At 36.9% G+C, this 20,343-nt stretch overlaps 1 protein-coding gene across 3 annotated transcripts in view; it reads right to left on the bottom strand.

Annotated features, from left to right (window-relative positions):
• Positions 1–20,343, bottom strand: part of LIN28B (lin-28 homolog B) — a 126,264-nt gene that overhangs the window by 89,710 nt on the left and 16,211 nt on the right. The window contains exons 1-2 of one of the 3 annotated variants that reach the window (XM_065402056.1): positions 15,855–15,885; positions 15,314–15,498 (exon numbers count right to left, since the gene is read on the bottom strand). In XM_065402056.1, the coding sequence (XP_065258128.1) occupies positions 15,314–15,498; positions 15,855–15,885 (216 nt within the window). Of the gene's footprint in view, positions 1–15,313; positions 15,499–15,854; positions 15,886–20,343 lie in introns of those variants that run through there. The other 2 variants (XM_065402057.1, XM_065402055.1) reach the window with 2 other exon arrangements.

Here is a 20,343-nt window from a genome sequence, read left to right as displayed (position 1 = left end):
TGCTAAAATTGGATTTCTAATGTCTGATTCATTCTGATTCACCTTCAACCCTATCTCTGACTCACTAAAAGGGAAGTCACATGACTAAAGCAGTGAACGAAAGAAACGTTTTCTTTCCTTTCTGGAGGGGGGCGGGGGGAACACCCAAAACCTTTCTGAAAGAGAAACAAAAGCTTGGTATTAGCTGTCCAGGGCTATTCATGGGTGGGGCCTGCATGCCAAAAAGCGGTAATGGGCTGAGGTTAATCTTAATGGGGGCCCACTTTAACCTTCTGAATGCACCAAAAAAACATGAAAACAGCATCCACCCCCCAGGTCTACTTGCAACAGCACTCCCATGAAAACAACAGGCATTTTACACAGGGCAGAACTACAACAGGAACAGTTCTACTGGGGCATCATTTACAATTTAGAAACAATGAAGCCTTTTTGTTTTTGAGAATCACCTCTACAGTGCTGCCATCTTTATTTTTAAAAAAATACCATCCCCCCACTCAGCACTATATACACTTCAGGAGCTTCTTGAATAAATAGGAGTATCCGATGACCGGGCTGTTGGGTGGTCCTAAAGTCTTGAAATAAAGGCTGTATACTTTATTTGGGATGCAAAGATAAGAACAAAGTGTTGGGTGTTTGTTTAAACCTAGGTTCAGTTTAAAAGTGGTTACATCATTAATAGTGCTTCATGTAAACATATGCTACTATTGTTCTAAGTGTCAGCATAAATATAACCAAACTTTTGAAGAAAAAAAATGACTATACTCAAATAAATCCTGATTTGTTTTATTTTTATGTATTAAATCTCTAAGCCGTTTTTACAGCAATCTATCTTTAATTATTCTGCAGTTGGTCACACTGGGTCTTTACAATGGAAAAACAAGATAACCTATATTCTCACTGCACTAATATTTGGATAATGTTTCCCTATAAATCACGTTGAAAAATATATAGCCATTTCACTTTATAAAATAACCAAATTTAACCCTATGCATTTTAACTTAAAAAAGTACTGCCTTCTAGAACGAGTCAGATCCTCAGAACAATCCCATATGTGAGATATCATTATTTGGATTCTCACAGACATTAAGTATTTTCAGTACTGTATCATGTGCTAAATTAGCTGCCTTTTAAAACACTTTAAACCATATTAAGAGACTAATAAAAAGAGAATCTTTGAATCTTCTACATCAATCACTAGCACTATTAACTAGAGGCAGAGGACTGGGTTATAAATGGCCCAAGGAAGTGATAGGCAATGAATAGCCCGCCCCTGACCCTGGCTTCCCTGGTTTGATCAAGAGAGACTGCAACCTGAGCCAAAAGGGTGCAAATTCCTCACCATTCAGAATTCTTCAATGGAGTGGGGGAGGAAACTGTTAAGGAGGCACACATCCAAATGCATCTGCATGCAGACTCTGTTTACAACTTAACCTCTGAATTACTCTGTTCTTACATACAAAAATCACACTGAATTTATTTAAGTTCATTGAACGCCCAGGTGTATTATATCTGTTAGAAAACTGCAATATATTATATGCCTCCTTTTAAAATGAGTATCTGTTTCTTCTAGTTAAAACCTTAAACTGGCTCATGGTTCATGCAAAACTATTCTTTGTTTTTAAATCATTCATTTTAAAAAGTCAAATTAAGGACCCAATCCTGCTTCCTCTGCAGTCAATGGTTTTGCCACTAACTTGAACAGGAGCAGGATTGGCCCGATTGTGTCTTTGATTCAATCATGCCATTTAATCAATATTTTAAAAAGAAACATTGAAGAGCTGAAAAAAGGATTCCAGGTGTTCTGTTCATTATTTTAGTTTTGGTAATAATCAGCTATTATTCATACAGTTCAAAGTGACATCTTTGGAGAAAAATATGCTTAAGTGGAAACTATTCTTAAAGTAATTCAATTCAAATATCCTTTTGAACCAATGGAGTTACTAACAGTGTTTAACCTGCTTAGATTGCAGCACCCACATTATAAAGGCAGCAGGAAACTAAGCCAGTTTTATATAGGCTGAAGAAACATGTACTACTTGAATATGAACATCACACAGTGAATGAGGAATAAATAAAACATTTAGATCAAAGAAATCATAGATAGATCTGTGTATGAAGCCAGAGGGTGAAAACAGAGGGTCTGATGCTCCACACTCATCTGTGTAGTACACCATTGCAATCAATAGAGCTATAGAGCATAAAAAAGGTGTAAGTGGAGATTCAGGCCCAGAGTATCTACAATCAGTAATGGACCAAAAGTTATTATATTGCTTTGGGAATGCAATGGTCATGAAATGGCACTGACCAATATAAAATCCATCTGAAAATAAGTATGGTCTCTTCAATTACTTTACACAGCATGCTGCATGATCAAAAACTACAAATAGCAAAGATGGTTAGACATATTCATTCAGTGAGGCTTTGAAAGATGCAAAATGTTCTTTTAAAAAATAAACATTTAATACACACATCATTTTTATATTAAGCAATTCAGATCAGTAATGTTTAAACTGGTTTATTTTGGCTATCATTTGGATTTATTTTACTAGCTTTTGACAAATGCAATTCTACTGTCATTTTTAAGATAAAAATTGATACAGTATTATAAATATGGCTGGAAAGTTTTGTACAGATCTCCTACTACTGTTTCTCATCATTTGCTTCATGGAAACCAGACAGTTCAACAACTGAACAAATGTTATTGACAAAGAAAGTATTTTCTTTAATAAAATATGTCAAAACTCTTTTTTTTACTATAGTAATGTAATATTTAGTATCTTCTAACAAGCAAATTCAACCATAGTTCTGAATAAACTATATGTTATTTGATAATCTTCTTCCACAGAGATTAAGAGAACTAGCTATCTTTCTATCATTTTCTACAATTTGGCAGTGATGCAACTGTGCCTCATAGAAGTGCCTAATAATGAGTTGTATACTCCAAATTAAATACACAGTGTTGGACAAAAAAGTTATACAAACAACAGATAGTAAATATATTAGTCTCGCAACAAAATACTAATAGGATTCTTTCTCTTAAAATGTAGATTTTTATAAATCTATATTCTGCTATAGATTATTTCAAAGAAGGCTGACTTGAGAATATTTATTGTCTATTTGAAACCCTAAGAATTCCAAACTTACATACCCACAAAGGTGAAGCTGCATTCGAACTAACCATTAAGAACCTGGTGGAACAAAACAAAGGAAGCCAATGGAGCAATTTCTCTCACATAAGATGTAAACATGAGAGGGTCATACGCTACCTTCGATGCACATGCACAGCTAAACGTGCTACATTACATATATATATATAAACTTACGTTCATGCAAATGAAATGGCTACACAATTAATCTCCTTTTCATTCTGCTACTTAAAGGCTGTGAAAGCGCTTGCTACTAAACTCCCATTGGAAATAGACAGAGCTATACCTAGTAATCACCCCCAATATATAAAGAAACCTAAATGCTTATTTGATAGGAAACTTGTGTTTTAAGGCCTCATTTTCCTCACTGAAGTCACTGCAAAAAATCCTTGGGTGAAATCCTGGCCCCACTGAAGTCAATGGGTATTTCTGCCACTATTTTAAAGAAGCCAGGATTTTACCCTCTTTGATTTCAACAAGACGGGGCCCTTAAAGTCTAACTAAAATGTCCTGGACCTTCAATAGATAGTTTTAATTAAGGGAAAAAGTCAAATTAAGATGCGTTAATCATTTTTGCTTTAGAAAATTATTTCAGATTTTATAATCATTTAACAAGTGGACTATATTAATCTTTCTACAAAATAATGATATCATGATACACCCGAAGGCAATCATTTCATGTTGATTAGCTCAATATTTCTCAAGAGAATATAACATATTATAGCTATATTTCACAGCGGATCTAATGAGCTCAATATTGCTTAGCTCTCACTTTTTTCCTACTGAAAAATGTACATATACCAGTTATACAGTGAACAAACAATACTAAATGAAACAGACACTGTAAAAAACACATATGAATACATAAGCACTACATCATTTTGAACACAAAAACTGTCTGTTTTCAGTACTGATACCTACATATAATTATTCTAACCATAGTCTTATTAAAAAAGAGAAACAGACTGATCAGTCTACAATTTAAAACATTAGACATACTATTGAAATGTCAGAAGGTTAAAAATTCTCTTAAGAATTAATTTTGCTTTTCCAAAGGGCTACTGTTTAAAATGCTACTGTATTAGAGCCTGGCCCTAGAAATCTTTATGCAAAGACATAGTCCTCAATTTAATGGGTCAACCCAAATGAGCAGGGCTACCCATGTGACTAAGTCTGCAAGATTAAGCCAGTAGACACAAGCATGACAAGCATGGAATGGTATGGCCTGTTTTCATTAAAAAAAAAAAACAGTAATATTTAAAAACTCCTTTATACATATTTTTTTTAAATTTGCAACTAAAAATTAAACTGCAATAATACAAAAAAACAACCTTCCCTATAAAATGATATGCTATTTCTAAAGGTATTGATGTCTTTGAGGAAAACATGTTCAGGAGGACTGATTTTTCCTAAAGAGTTTCACCCTCAGTGAAAAACAATGTACCAATTAGTTTATTAAAAAAACATGTTTTTGTTCTCAAAAAAATTTGCAGAATTACAAAATAACATCCATTGACTTTTCCATTAGCATATTCAAGTTCAATTTGCAGAAATATTTTTAAAATGTCAGTTAAAAATATACTTACTAAAACACAGAAAACCATACGTGTTCATAAAAATACATATCCATTCATACAGTAAGATACTATATTGAGCACAATACTCAAAGCTGGTGTGGAGGCACAGGGCCTCCACATGGTTCAACCTGCAAGTTTGGGGCAGTTCTCATGGCATCTCCCACTGGAGAGGCAAACTCCACCCATCAACAGGATGTGTATGTGTGGGGTGGGGGATGTCACTCCATTTGGGGATCGTCGCACAAATTTCTTCCGACATCCTTCCTTCCTGTGGGAAAGGATGCCCTGAGCTTAAGTAATTTTTCAACAGAAAAAACTAAAAATGTCTTGTCAGCATGGGAGCTTTGCACATCTTAATGCATCAAAGCAGACTGGCAGATTAGTGGTCTATTGACAGGTTAGTCATATGAGATGGCACATGGCACACATATATTGTACTAGAAAATAGTACATAGTAAACAGGATATAACAAGTTACATAATCAGTCTGGTCCATGAACTTGTGATCTACAACATCTTAAATTATATAATTTTAAGGACCAGTATACAAATTTTAATTGGAGACACTGGCTCAAACTCTATGCTAATTTACACTTTATGTATCTCACAGGGACTATATCAGGACAGACTACAGTTCACTATCTTTAAACCACAAGAAAGCTATGATTAAATAACATTAAGGGTTTGTCTATACTGGAAACGCTACAGCAGCACAATGGTAGTGCACAGTGTAGACACTACCTATGCCACTAGGAGAGGCTTTTCCATTGGCATAAGTAATCCACCTCTCCGAGAGGCGGTAGCTAGGTTGATGGACGAATTCTTCCATCCACTCAGCCCTGTCTACACCAGGGGTTAGGTTGGCTTAATTACACCATTTAAGGGTGTTGATTTTTCACACACCCTGAGTGACATAGCTGGGTCCACCTAACTTTTTAGTTATGACCAAGCCAAAAGGTTTGAATTAAATCCATATCAGCAGGAAAATTCAGAGAGTAGGCTTAAAATCCATTCCTAATCCACCATGTTCGGCGTAGGTATTGAATGGGTTTCAAAACTCAACGGGACTGCTCATGTAAGACAGGTGGGCAGAATTTAGCCCTTCTGTGCTGCAATACCTAAGAAAAACAATGTGGAATGATTTACGTATAATAGGTCTGAATTTCTCTGAGTGATTCAACTCAGTCCCTTTGACATAGATCTATGTGATTTCTTGACCTCATTGTTTATGGCAGTTTAAAAAAAAGACAACATGCAGAAATGAGAAGAGATGTGCTAATGATTCATTCAACTCATTATTTTCTAGTTTCACATCAACAATGGCTAACTCTTCAAATGCCCAAATTGTATGTCTTAGACCATACAACTCAACAGTATATGATAACAATACATGTCAAAATATTACATCTATATGGGACTGATCCAAAATCTACAGAAGCCAATGGGTCTTTCAGTTGACTTCAGTGCGTTTTGGATCAGGCCTTATATGCATTTGTACATTCCAAATATCAAAAGTCCAGTAAGCATTCTTGAGACATTACTGCACACACACAGCAAATGTTTTTAAAGCCCATATTTCAGCCAATATTGTATTTTTGAAACTAGCCTATAAAGTTGACCAAGACTTTTCAGTAACACCTTACAAAATGTTGTAAAAAAATGGAGCAGTTTTAAAGCTAGTGCACAGGGTTAGTTTAGAGATTTTAAGGACTTCTGTACTTCAAAAACAACCATGTTCGTATTTATTTTAGTCTGTTCAAAACTACACATGGGAAAGCACTTTTATGTTAAATCAGCTGAGGGATAACTTTGTTATGTGACTTGATATACCCATGAACAATAGGAAGTTATAACAGAAATGGTAAAGGAGCCTCAAGTGGTACTATAATAAGATCATAGTAGAAAAATAAAGCTGTGCATCTATAAATTACTGTGACTCATTAATAGGGGACCTCGATTGGGAAAATATTTCTTTGATGTCAGCTTCACTGATTAAAAATACATACTCATTAGTATAATTATTCTTACAATAATATCCAATATTTTCTAATAAAGCTGTATACATTCCATAAAAACAATGAAGGAATTCTCAGTTTTTTGAGCCAATTCCATATGCTCCAAATTAATATCGATTATGTCTTTTCTCAATGATTCTTACAAGCCAAATATCCTAATTAATAGATAATTGATAAAATGTTTAATGTGGCCATTGTACTTTATACAGCACTTGATAAGGTCCTAAATCCTGATGACTTTATTCACTCAAATACTCCCAGAAAGTAAAAGGAACTATTAATGTGAGTAAAGTGAATGGAATTTGGTCCAAAGTATCATATTCACCCCTACGAAACATAAAGGGGATTTACAAAAGAAAATGAAAAAAACAAAGTATCTTAAATTGTTTTAATATTCATCAATTATATTTAAAATAAAACAAAAACAATGAATTACTTTCACTTTTTTATTTGTGTACCCCACAAATATTTTAAGGACAAATTATCTAACTATGTTTTCTCTCTGATCAGGATGTAGATTTAAGCTTAATTTTTCCATTATATAACAAACTATAACAAATGTATACATTTCATAAACATATGAAATGTAACTACTGAGGAAGCACAGACCATTTTAATGTAATGAACACCTGAAAGAGAATGATTTCTGAAACACGTCAACATAAATATTAGCTCGGACATATTCTAACATGCAACTGAAACAAGGATATTTTCAAAAGAGGATTTTTGAAACCAACTCAAAGGAAATGACTACACTACAAATTATAAACTTGTCATTTCAGAAAGTCATATTTTTAAATTATAACAACTTAAACACTAACATTTAATTGGAAAAAATACAAAGGATACAGGCCAAGCTCTAAACTATTAATATGTTGCTATAATTTTGGTTAAAAAATATTTAAAATATGAAAATATGATATTGCTACATTCTGTTCTTGTCTAATATTCATAGTTATAGGAGAAAAAATAAAACTTTTTTGTGAAATGAGATGATCATAGAACTAAATGTGATCATTAACTCAAGAGTTATGTTCTCCATACTAATTAACAAATATTTCACAGCTAATTTAGTGACAGCTTTCTTGTACTACCAGTTAAATGGAATCAGAATACACATAACTATTATTTTTTAATACTGGATAATCTAGAAACTCCCATTACAATAATCCATATTTAAAATGTTTTAAAGCAACAGCAAAATATGTTTAATTTATACATTAGAATGCCACAGTTTAGGGCTGATACTACAGACACTCAGAGATATGTCAGAGTTGGGCTGGATTCTACCATCCTGAGGATCTACACAAAGGATGGAATATGAAGGGCCAAGAAACTCTGTAGCGGAATTTCCTCAACGTCTTCCTCTGTGGTCAGAGGCTCTTGCAGGGATGCAGCCTCTCCTACTGTACTGATCTCCAGCATCCAGAGGAACCTTAATTCCCTTAAAAGCTAGCTCTACTAACTCTGGCTCTCCATCCCCAACTGGAACTATGCTCCCACAGTCCTAGCATTTTGCATCTATAGAAAAAAAAAAAAAAACCTACTCTGTCTGTAGGGAAGAGGAAAGGCAGGTGGGCAGTGGTGTCACCCTGGAACCTGATTAGGTCTTCCCTAGACTAGATTGCCCCAATAGCTATACTGGCCTTCCCTTAGTAGAGATGCAGCTTGAACTGGCAAAAAAATGTTGCCAGAATTGCTTATACCCGTTTCTCAAATGAATTAAACTATACCAGCAAAATCAACTATTTTACAGGTATAATAGTGTCTACAATAGGGCTTCTTGCCGGTAGAAAAATGTCTTAAAGAAACACAGCCCTCACTGATATTATGATACTGGTAAAAGTTTCTTGCATAGACCTGGCCTGAGTGAATAACCCTTGAAAAACATAAAAGGATTACTGCCAATTAAATTATATAATTGATAATTCAATTGACTCATTTTTAGAAATTCCAGTTTCTGGAAAATCATCCTTTAAACTGCAGATCTATTTTGTTTAGATTCCCTTAAGAAATGTTATAAATGTTCTTCTGCTCTCTTGGTGATATTTATAATGGGCTTTTCAGCAAAGGAGTACGGCCAAGAGCTTCAAAGATATTTAGGCTCCCAACTTCCCCTGGAGTCAATGGGAGTTAGGTGTCTAAACATCTTTGAGAATCTCAGCCTATCTAAGAGTCTGACCTTGCCTTCACTGGTGTCTGGCTATACAGGAGAAAGAGATTCTAAACAATGTGCTGTCAAAGCACAAGGTAAGTAAACTTAAAAAAGAAAGAGAGTGAGAAATATTTTTTCAGTTACAGTAATTGTATTAGGAACAAAATTTTCACACCAATGTGATTTACTTAGATTGTAAGCTCTCTGAGGCAAGGCTGTCTTTTCACTAGGTGTATGTAGAATGTACACAATGGAGCCCTGATCCCTAACTGGGGCTTCTTGGTGCTAACTCAGGACAAATAATAAACAACAAAAATTTCCAAGTTGATTTTCTTTTAATGTAGGCACATATATCTGCTTGGATACCGTCTCTGTATGAAGGGTAAAAAGTGCTCCAAACAGAATGTCCTCCTCCCATCCTCCAAAGCTCATGCAAGACTTCCTCAGAGTTGGAGGAAGGGAGAAGTATGCTCTGGAGAAGGATTTGTAGACTTGTGTTCCCCTCTGCTCATGCAAGGGAGCATTTGGTCCCAAATAATTGAGCCAATAGTAGGTCCCCTGAAGGTGTAACAATTTGTGATTTATGCCTGGAAAAAAATAATATTTACAATTGCTTAGCATGACAGGAGCTGATCCAACTCCATTTGCATCAATGGGAGTCTTTCCATTGACTTCAATAGAATCCAATACTGCATGTGTCTTCAGATTAAAAATGCACAAAGATGTTAGCTTTAAATGTAAATAGATTCTGCTCAGAGGCATTTATCACAGATGAAGGCTCCCTTACTAGGATTCCCAAAGGAGAGGTTGGTTCAGTTAACTGTGAATCATATTGTAAACACTCATTAAGATTTTTTTGTGGTTTTCCAGAACTAAAACATCATCACAAATCCCTCCACCCAGCAATTTAAAGGTGTTTCCAAACATCCAACTCCTGACCCTGGTTTGAAGGGAGCAGCTCTGCTCCCCAGGAATCCCTCATCAATTGTCCACTCTGCCACCTCTCCTGGAATCCTCCCACATGACCATTCCATGATGGCCCTGGGCTCAGACTGCCACTCCAGATTCCCAATGAATGGGCTCAGGCCCCCGAGCAAGTCTCAGTACCAATAGCTGGGCCCAGATTTTTTATTGCAGATCTGAGTTCAAGCCTGTTCCCTCTGATACCCTTGCTGCCAAAAGACACACATTTTGCTCCTCACTTGCTCACCTACACCTATCTCACTCTCTCTCCTGGCTCCTCAAGTCTCTTCCATCCATTTTTATTTAGATTGGGGTTTGAGTTTGTGTGCCCCCAAGCAACAGTTCAGGAAGCCAGGTTAGGAGCAGCAAGCCTCAAACAAAGGCTGCTGTACTCCGAAGTGGCACTGCTATGTTGCACGCAGCAGGGGAAAACAGTCTGCCATTCACCCCTCTTGCTCATCAAAACTTCAAGTCACCATGTGCAAGCTTTTTCAAGCCCTGATCATAATACAGTAAGAAAGAGATGTACTAGATCGAGAAGATCTAGACCTTGACATTAGGGACATTAGATATTAAATGTAATACACTATGCCAAGTCCTGCATTTCTTGTACCAATAAAACTTTGCTTGCCCTAGTTGACATTAGTAGCATTAGTAGCTTTGGATACAAAAGAAACGCATGATCAGGTGCCTAATCTTAAAGAGACAATCAACTTAAAATCTAGTAATTAAAAACAATAGTTGAAAAACAGATTCTATTTGGGGTATTATATCTGCCCCTAAATTCCCCAATCAATATTTTTGTTTCTTTTGTTTTACAGTTACATTGTATATTATTTTTGATTATTTTTTTCTCTATCACTTTCCAGTGTTGTATGAAAGACCCACTAAAACAAGGGAAAGAGTGGAATTTACTATATACAAAATGAGGTCAAATGCACAAAGTAACTGGGGGCGGGGGGGGAATGCCTCAGATTTCTTCCAGTTTCAGTAAACTTAAGTGTAAGAATAGTAGTTAAAACAAGTTTCAGATGGAAATGTGTGTTTTTAGCTAATGCCAGTCCTTTAAATGCAGATATAGAAAGCATCCTGTTTTAGGTCCCAAAATCCTTATGCAAAAATCAATCCCATTATGGCAATAATTTTGGACTGCAGGACCAGACCCTAATATAAGACATCCCCACTAACTGCTCTTCTAAACAAATCCACCTAGGCAAGGATCTGAAAATTCAGAAACAGAATATAAGGTTATGAAGCTTTCATGTGTAATAAACACTTATAAATTGCATCTATTTACATTTAAAACCAACAAAAACTGCTCTTTTTTGTGTGACCACATAAACAATCTTGTTAAGCACTTTCAAAGTTAAACCTTTTTCCCAAGGTAAACCATAGAATAATTAGAGCTGGAAGGGACCTACAGTGGGTCAGAGTTCACCCCTCCCCCTTGGTTAAAAAAAAGGTTATATACAAACATCCCAGCAGTTAAACTAACTTCAAGCATCAACCCTTTTACTGTGATCTTGGGGCTAAAACCTCACATATAATCCTGTTTAGTTTACAGAACTGTAGACCTTTTAAACTGCTGTACTTAAACTTATGCAGAATCACAAGAAGTTTCTATCATTGCACACTCATTAGGCCCAGCTCTGCCCTCTGATAAATACAAGCATCTCCCACTAAAGACAGGATCGATTATAATGCAGCTAATGTGGAATTTAAAGTGCAGAGAACAACAATACTGAGCCAAAACCAGTATGGTACAACCCTGTTGGAGTCAATGGAGTTACACTATGCAGAATTTAGCCCATTATGTTTACTCTTATAAAAATAAATGATAGTCCCATTAATGCAATTTGAGTAAGGAGTGATTCAGAAACAAACAGGTTAACTATTCTATAACTTCCTTTTGGAAATAATGAATAGCTCAAACAAAAGATCAACATGAAGATGTTGAATACATGGACGGGCATATGCAAACCAAAGCTGAAAAGGACTTGAGTGTAAATGTTTACAAATGTACTCTACTTTAATTATAATATATAAATATAGAGAGACCTTTGGTATGTTTCCATCTGAAATAATGTGTTTGGCTCTGAGTACCTCATTACCAGAAAGATAATGACAAGCTGAAGGTAGTTCAGAGAAGATCAATCAAAATCAGAGTGCTGAAGGGAATAACTTAAAAAGAAGAGTTAAAGGCTCAATACTGCAGCTGTTCCATGCACAGAACTTCTATTGACTTAAAGAAGTATGGGCTCTAAAAAAGACCTAAATATGCACAGCTTAGTTAAGCAATGACAAAGGGAAAACATGATAATAGTCCACACATAATTGAGGGGTGTAAACACCACGGAGGGAGATAAATTATTTACAGTGCTACAAGTAAATAGAAGTGGATATAATAGGATGAAATCATTAAAGGGAATTTGGACTGAATATCAGGAAAGTCTTCCTGACAGCAAGATCTCTTAGGCTTTGAACAATTTCTCAAGTGAAGGGGGTGGAAAATCCTATCATTTGGAATATTTAAAGCTAGGCTAGAAAAAACACTAAAAGTGTATTTGTAGGGAACAATCCTACATAAGCAATCCTGTATAGGTACTAAATTATGTAGTGGGTTTTTCCAATTTTCTGATACATAGTATCTAAAAAGTCTGTGGGGTAGCTGTATGTATGCCATGACCCTGTACATAAGTAGGTGCTGTAGTAGAAGACACACTAGTTCTAAAATAGTATACAGCAATATTTAGCCAGACAAATTTATAATCTGACTGCAAACCCTTTCTCACATGAGCAATCCTTCTGACTTCAATAGTCAAATGATTAAGAACTAATTGCATGAGTACAGCCTTGGAAGATGGGGCCCACTGAAAGTACAGATAGATACCAGACTCTATTTTAATAGCATGCAATCTCTTCTTTGTATAACATTTCAGATTTAAAAAGGGCTTTATGTTGTTGTGACTACCTATCCACCAGTGGCTACTGTCACCTTCAAATCAGCTAGCCAAGTAGCACAATGTATTCTATAATAATGAAGTATATGAAAATCAAACTCAGCCCGAGTTAGGCATTGCTTCCCCCCATTATATTAAACCTTTGGGAGAGAGAAGAGACCAGTGTCACCATAAGCCCTGTATCTAATGAATATTTCACCAAGAAAAAACAAAGTGAGATGTATTAAAATACTTTCTTTGATGTAATGAGAGCAATTAATTATGAACCACTAATAAATTAGTGCATTAAGACATATATTTGAGGAAAAATTCAAAATTATTAATGAGGTTCACAGTTTAAACCAATTAGTTATAGTTATTTAAACCAATCTTTTATGGCATTGTGTACCAGCAGAAATCTGTAAATCCATACAAATATTTATGACATGTAGATTAGTACAGTATCTACAAACATTTACACTTGAAATTATTTCCTCCTGCAGACACCAGCATAACTCACTTACTGGCTTATTAAATGTCCCCATCTTCTATGTGACACAAAAGACAAACTGGCTTCAACATTTCCTACAATTTTATTAGATTATCTTTTGACTTTCTATGAATATTTTCCATTGTGTAAGTAAATTACACGACTTGCTTTAAAGTGTGTATCAATAGCAAAGTCCTACACATAATATGATCACTTAACAACTTTCTGCAGTTACACAGTTCTAAGTATACCGTTTTCAAATATTTTATTTTATTAATCAATCTGCTATCCTTTAAACACTTGGGTTTTTTTAATATTAGAGGAGCAAAGAGAATAATATATACCAAGGTATTAGACAAAGAGAACTTTTTTTCCCTTTCTTTCATCTATAAAATACATTTATGTAATCACTAAGAGCAATTAATGACCTAAAGCCAGTTCAGAGGGGGGAAAACGGCAAGGAAACTGATAGCAATCAGATTTGACAATGATTTCAGTAATTCAGTCTCATTAAAAGCAGCAGCAAAGGAGCTGCTTCATCCATGCCTGACAGTGCGAAGCAGAAAGTGTAAGAATTTAAAAACAAAGTATTCCTTTTACATTAAAAATAAAAGCTCTATTTCATTTCACAGTTATACCTAATTCCACATGCAAACAGACACTATGGATAAGTAGGCCCTGGAGGCAGGGGTGGACAGATCACAATACGGTCAAAAATCTACCCAAACACCACCACAAAGCAAAGCAACATGCCAGCAGGCATTGTTTCTTAGGTTTCAGTTATCTCCTATCAGCTTCATCCTAAGTATATATTCCTTAAATGTGAATGATGAAAATGAGCCCAAACGTACAATAATATGTGGAATAAAACTAGACCATCAAGATAGAATATCATGTAACAAAACCTCCCCCAAATCATAGTAAACGTCATAGGAAATGGACAACTACGTGAAAAGTTAAGATGCCTTTAGCTTTCCTGACATGGCCATTACCCAGCCTGAAACAAACAAACAGTCTCTTTAAACTTTGCAGATATTGTTTTCTTTTTCTCTGATCAACTCAACATTTTTGAGAAGGCTGATGAAATTCAAAATGTCATTCTTGCAATTTGGGACTAATACAAGCATGGGGGAGATCTAGGCACACTGGTTTCTCACAAATCACGTCAATAACCTTGGGGAAAGTTTTCTAAACTTCCTGATTAACATTTCTTGCAGCTGAAACTTTTTCAAATGAAGACATTTGCCTTAGAGTTTCCATGTACAAAATAAGGCTCTAGATATTAGTTAGGTATGTTAAAAATATAAACAATGGACACATGTCTTTATGTTCAGTGTCTTTAAAGAGACAGTGTCCTTAGTCTTATTTACTACTGGATATGTTTTCCAAAAGAGATTTTTAAAACAAACACACACACACACACACACACAGTTTGAGTTTGATGAGTCATGTATTATCACAGGGATGTTTTCATGTCTGTATTTTGCAAAATAAACCTATTATTACATTTACTTTTCACCAACTAATCTGGGATTAACTACTTTTAAAAAATGTATAACTTTACAAGAAGAGTGCTAAAAGAAAAATATGTTCACAACAGACCTAATTGGTGAATATATTTATTTATCCTTTTCTGTTTATTTTTTTTAATCACCTTTGCAGGGAAGGACCTATCTGCTCCTGAGCAGACGACATAGCTGAAAAGTTTAAACCTTATTAAAAACAGGATATGAGATTATTTTAAAAAAAAGAATTCAAAAAGAAAAGTTTGTACCCCAGCCTTGCATCGTTAAGAGATAAAATATTCTTTTGCACAACCCACCAACTATGGATGCTGATCTTATTTGAGTTTTAATGGGGTGATGTAGATAGAACCCCTTCTTAGAGCAATTTTTATTACATATATACAGATGCATTTAAATATTTAGAACGATAGATTGTTTCCCTTCCAGTGTAATTCGATCACCATTTAACTCAACCCAATGGGGGGGGGGGGGTGGAAAAGATGGGAGACAAAAGTTGGTCTTACTTGGTGTACAAAAACATCAACTGGAGACTCCAAAGGGTTTCCTTCCCGGTTGATCATGGAGATGAACCCGAATCCCATTCGCACATTGAACCACTTGCAATGGCCTGTTCCGTGCAAAACCTGGGATTCCTCCTCTTCCTGCTCCGGCAACTTCCCGGGCTCGTCTCCACCTTTACTCGCCCCTGCTGAGGAGGGGGAAAAAAAACACAGACACAAGATGCAAAGCAAAGAGTTAAATTCTGGTAAACGTCCTTTGCCTTATACAAAGGGATTGCTACAGAGGGGAGAGAAACACACACACCCCACCCGCACATTACAAAATCAACCCGTTTTCTTTCCCTGCAGAGCAAACCATTAAAAAAAAAAAAAAAAAAAGAGCACACAACCCAAAAAGCAGCCAGGGTAACAGAGAGGAAACCCAGGATATGCTCGCTCGCTCGCTCTCTTTCGCCCAGAACAGCCCACGTTTCTGTATATACGTGTATTTTTCCATTTCACGCCAACTTTCAGCCATACTACACCACAGAACGCGATACTTTACTTGAATATTGCTGGTTTAGGACCGATCCCATTTTCCAACAGAAATGCTCAGCTAAATTATTCTCTTCTTGCAAAACGCGGGTGGGGGTGAAGAGGGAATGAGCAAAAACGGGGCAGATTGCACAACAACGTGTTATTGCACATGCAGCAGCGGATCCAGTACTATTTTCCAACGTGTATCCACCCCCCACCCCTTGGAATAACTTTCAGTTAAAGTTGGGGGGACAGGTGTACAAACGTTTACTCATCCCACCACTGAAACTGTGCTTAATCGTACAGGAACAATTCAAACAATAGCTCCCTGAACGCTTTTCAAGTTGTGTGAATCGGTGTGGGCGGTACGGAACATTTTTGGAAATCCGTAACAATAGGTTTGTAGAAAGCCCCCTTGCGCGATCTGATAAAAAAAAAAAGAAGAAGAAGAATGGTGCCTAGTGGGGTTAAAAAAGAGGAGGAAGGGGAGGGGAAGAGAGAGAGAGAAAATCATAGAAAAACAATAGAATAAGAAAATTAACCTTCGGCCATGTTGCCCCACGGGCCCTCTGCTCCAAACTCGTGAGATGAAAACTTTCCCTTTGGATCGAAGTGGTCTTCTGCATCAATCTAGCATCCTGATTTTGAACGATCACAAATTTAGCTCGCATGGTCTAATGTGCTTTCCCTCTTTTGATTTTTCCCCTTCTCTCTCCCTCAGTTTCTGGCCCCCTACGCACACGTGACTTTGTCAATTACATGCTTTCTTGCGACTAATTTCACATCGGATCCTTAAGGGGTTGGCAAGAGTCTGAAGTAGCCAATCGCCATTTCAATTTAAGCTGACACACCAACATAATTTATGAATGAACAAGAAAATTCAAATACGAACTTGTCTTACAGCTAATTTGCACACTTCACGGTAAATCAAGATGACGTATTTTGGGGGTTTCTGTGCGCGTGTGTATATACACATATGTGTAGAGATACACGTATAGCTACATAGTTACACGCCACCCCAGACATACAACTGAGATTATTACTATATATATGTACAGTCATAGGGAGGAGATATATTATGTGAATAGACACACAAATGTGTATACAGGATCACATATGCTATGTTATGCATGCATAACCATATGCGCACTCTGTACAGATACACACCTTACTACGCATATTGCCGTGTGTACAAAAAATATGTACATATTTGCAAGTGTTGCTACTTCCTTAATAAAAGTGGCATTTAAACACCTTTGACTCATAACTGTATTTTTGCCTTTTAACCTCGTATTTATTTTCGTGTAGACACGTTAGCCAAAATTCGACTGCTTCATGGAATTTAACAGGCTGATCACCTTATTTTAACCTACTTAGGTTGACAGGAAAACTTTATATGTACTATACTCAGAAACATATGCACACTTGAGGTCAACATATACATGGAGAATCGCTGGTGTTCCTCCCTTTGTTTCACATGACTATTTCATATTCAAAAGAAACGCGTACCGGAAACGCGATATCACCTTAATATGGTTCAGAATGTGTTGAGGTTTAGCGTTTCAAAACATTTTTGGAGGGGGATGGGGCGAGGGATTGCACTTCACAGGTTTCTCCGCCATCTCTTTCCGCGGGAGGGGATGTGATTAATGACTTCCTAAATAAGAGCCCAGTTTTCAAGCCTAGCATTAGAGTGAACCTCAATCAGCAGCGATTGTTCTCCAGGAGCATGGTGGTGGAGGAGGAGGAGGAGGAGGAAAGGCTGAAAGAGAAAAGGAGGATTTGCTAGGGAGGAGGAAGACGGAAAAAAAAACAGGAGGAAGAAGACAAAGAGAAGAGGAATAGTGCTGGGCTAGAGACTGCACTTTTAAATCTCCACTACTAGTGGATGGGAGAGTCAAACACATAAAAGAAAAAAATATCTAACGGGCTTGATAGCCTACAGCTTTCACGTGTTCCTTCACAAATTCCCTAGGTATTGGACCTCTCTCAGGTATACAAATAGGAAAAAACACATGTTATTTCTACTACTGTACTTCGCGTCGCACCTATTTCAAATAATACATTTTAATATGTTAAGAAAAAAATACTAATCAAAAGTACCTATTTCCTTCCTTTTCTTCCTGGGGAAGAACATGGATAAATATATATGTTTGGGTAGGTATGAAAAATATAAAACCACATTGCCCATTTTTTCTTGTCAGTAAATATCCTATTCACAGGTAGGCACTACATAATCATAAACTGAGATTTGGTGACACTTCTACCCCTGTAACATTTAAAAGGTAGGTTATACCTTGTTAAAATCCGAGGACACTGGGTTGAATTATTTTCTGATTAAAGTGGCATTACCCCTCCTATCCCATCCACACAAACATAAATACATAAAAAGCCAAAACAACAAACTGTGATCCGCCCAGAGCTTGTACAATGTGTTTTATAAAATTTCAAAGCACTTGCTGTTTCAGGCTGCCCAATTAAGCAAAACCTCTTTGCTCTGATAGGCCTGTTTACTCTTTTTTGTTGCTTTTCAGGAAAGTGTGTAAATCGCTCTCCTTTGTCTTTAATTTCTGTTTGAAATAACAAGGTGCCCAGTTGAACATTTGGTAAAAAGAGAAGGGGGTGGGCAAAAGTGTAAAAATACAAGCAATCTGGCAAGTGGAGCAGAAGCTCTAAATCCTGAAATTCCTTTGCAGTCTTCAACCGTAAATTTCCTATAGGTTATTTCAACAGTGGAGGTCGACTTCCTACACTGACCTGCCTTTACACATTTGTGCAATAAACCATTCCTTTTTTCGTTTCCACTTCCTAATGAATGCAATTATATTACTAAGATAAATCAATATTCAACTCACTTTATCTACGTGGAAGATTAAAAACTAAATATTTCCCATATATATGTGAACTACTATATATAATTTCAATTCTGATATAATCAATGGACAAATAAAAGCAGGGCAGCTGGAGAGAACAAATATGTAAAGTGAAACGAATGTAGTGTATATATGAAAATATTTATCAACTATTTGATATGTCTACCAAAAACAGGAGGCATCTATAGATACAATTTTTTTTATAGCATCTGTTATAAGAGTCTGTATTTTTCTCAGATTGGTCTCCTCTAAGGGCATTTGGCTGAAAAATGCTATGGAGACTAGACTCTTGGTTTTACTGATACTAGACACAAATAAATTGACCCAGGTTGTTGTTTTGTTTATGGAGAAACTGTCCTTTGTTTCCAGATAGTTTGATTAAAAAAAAAAAAGCAATACAGTATTATGCTTTTTTATCAGAGTAAAGGGAGGAGTGTGAAAAAAGCAAAAGAAAGGTGAATGCAAGTATAAGAGATAGTTGCAAAGGATTTCCTACACTACAAAATAAATGCTGATTGTGTAAATTACGCGTATTAGGGAGGGGGAGATTTGCAAGTGGTCTTTACTGAGATTTTCAGGCCTCCAGTATTACTGGAATTAAGGTTGGGGTCACCGGACTGGTCACTGGTGTCAGATGTTATCGACTCATTCATTTCCTGCAAAGGACATCGGCCTTTCAAGTTTTGTGGAAGGTAGAGAGCTGTTGCCAGCTGGGAACTCTCAAAAACCTTCCAAAATTCATTCACAAACAATCGGCCACAAACACTTCTTTTTTTAAGCAGACCCAGGTCGGGGAAATTCGAGGATCATGGTCATATTTCACGCGTTAGAAAGATGCCGCTGTCTTTACCATCGTCTTGCTCTCCCCGCAGAAAACATGCTTTTTCGTTGAGATAATTACACGGAGAAAGAATCGTATTCATGAAGCTGCCCCAGGACTCCTTTGGCATCAAAACGGCCAGAGCTCTGGTGCCTGTTTTCTAATTTGTCATGTTTCTAAAACTTCTCTGGTTTTAATTTTTTTCTCATTTCCGATTTCTTTTAATACCCCCTTCCACTCCTCCCACCTCCGTGTATTTGAATCAAAACTCATGTTTAACACTATGAAAACTGAGCTCTTAAGATAACTTCGATTTTCCATGTTTTAAAAACACTTTGTAGTTTTGCTCAGGTCGCTAATCAAGAAAAGCAGGAGAGCGCGCCTCTGCCATTGCCCTGTGATAACCACATCGAAAAGGGGGTGGGGGAGCTTCCTTTTTGAACTATTATCACTCAGAGCTGGAAGCCCCATCTTCCCCTCCCCAGAGGCAGCGATGGCCCATTTCACCCAAACGTGCCGCTGTGGGTGTGGGGGAGAGGGAGCCCACGCGCGCCGCGCTTGGTGTCCTTTATTTCGTGCAGATCAGAAGTGCCCGGTGCTTGGTGCGATGGTCTCTATTAAAACCAGAGCCGCCGCTGCTGCGGTTCTTCCGAAAACGAGGGGGAGGGGCAGCGCCACTGCGGCTGGTCAGGTCAAGTCACCCACCCTTCTCTCCTCCCCCACGTGGAGCCAGGTTCCAGGACCTGGCGGAGGGGCGCTCCTGGCTAGGAACTCACCCGCTTGGCAGGGACCAGACGCGCCGGCGCCCTCCAAGCCTGGCCCCA

This window comes from Emys orbicularis, chromosome 3 (assembly GCF_028017835.1).
Source record: "Emys orbicularis isolate rEmyOrb1 chromosome 3, rEmyOrb1.hap1, whole genome shotgun sequence".
NCBI lineage: Eukaryota > Metazoa > Chordata > Testudines > Emydidae > Emys > Emys orbicularis.
This window is presented reverse-complemented; position numbering and strand designations above follow the sequence as displayed.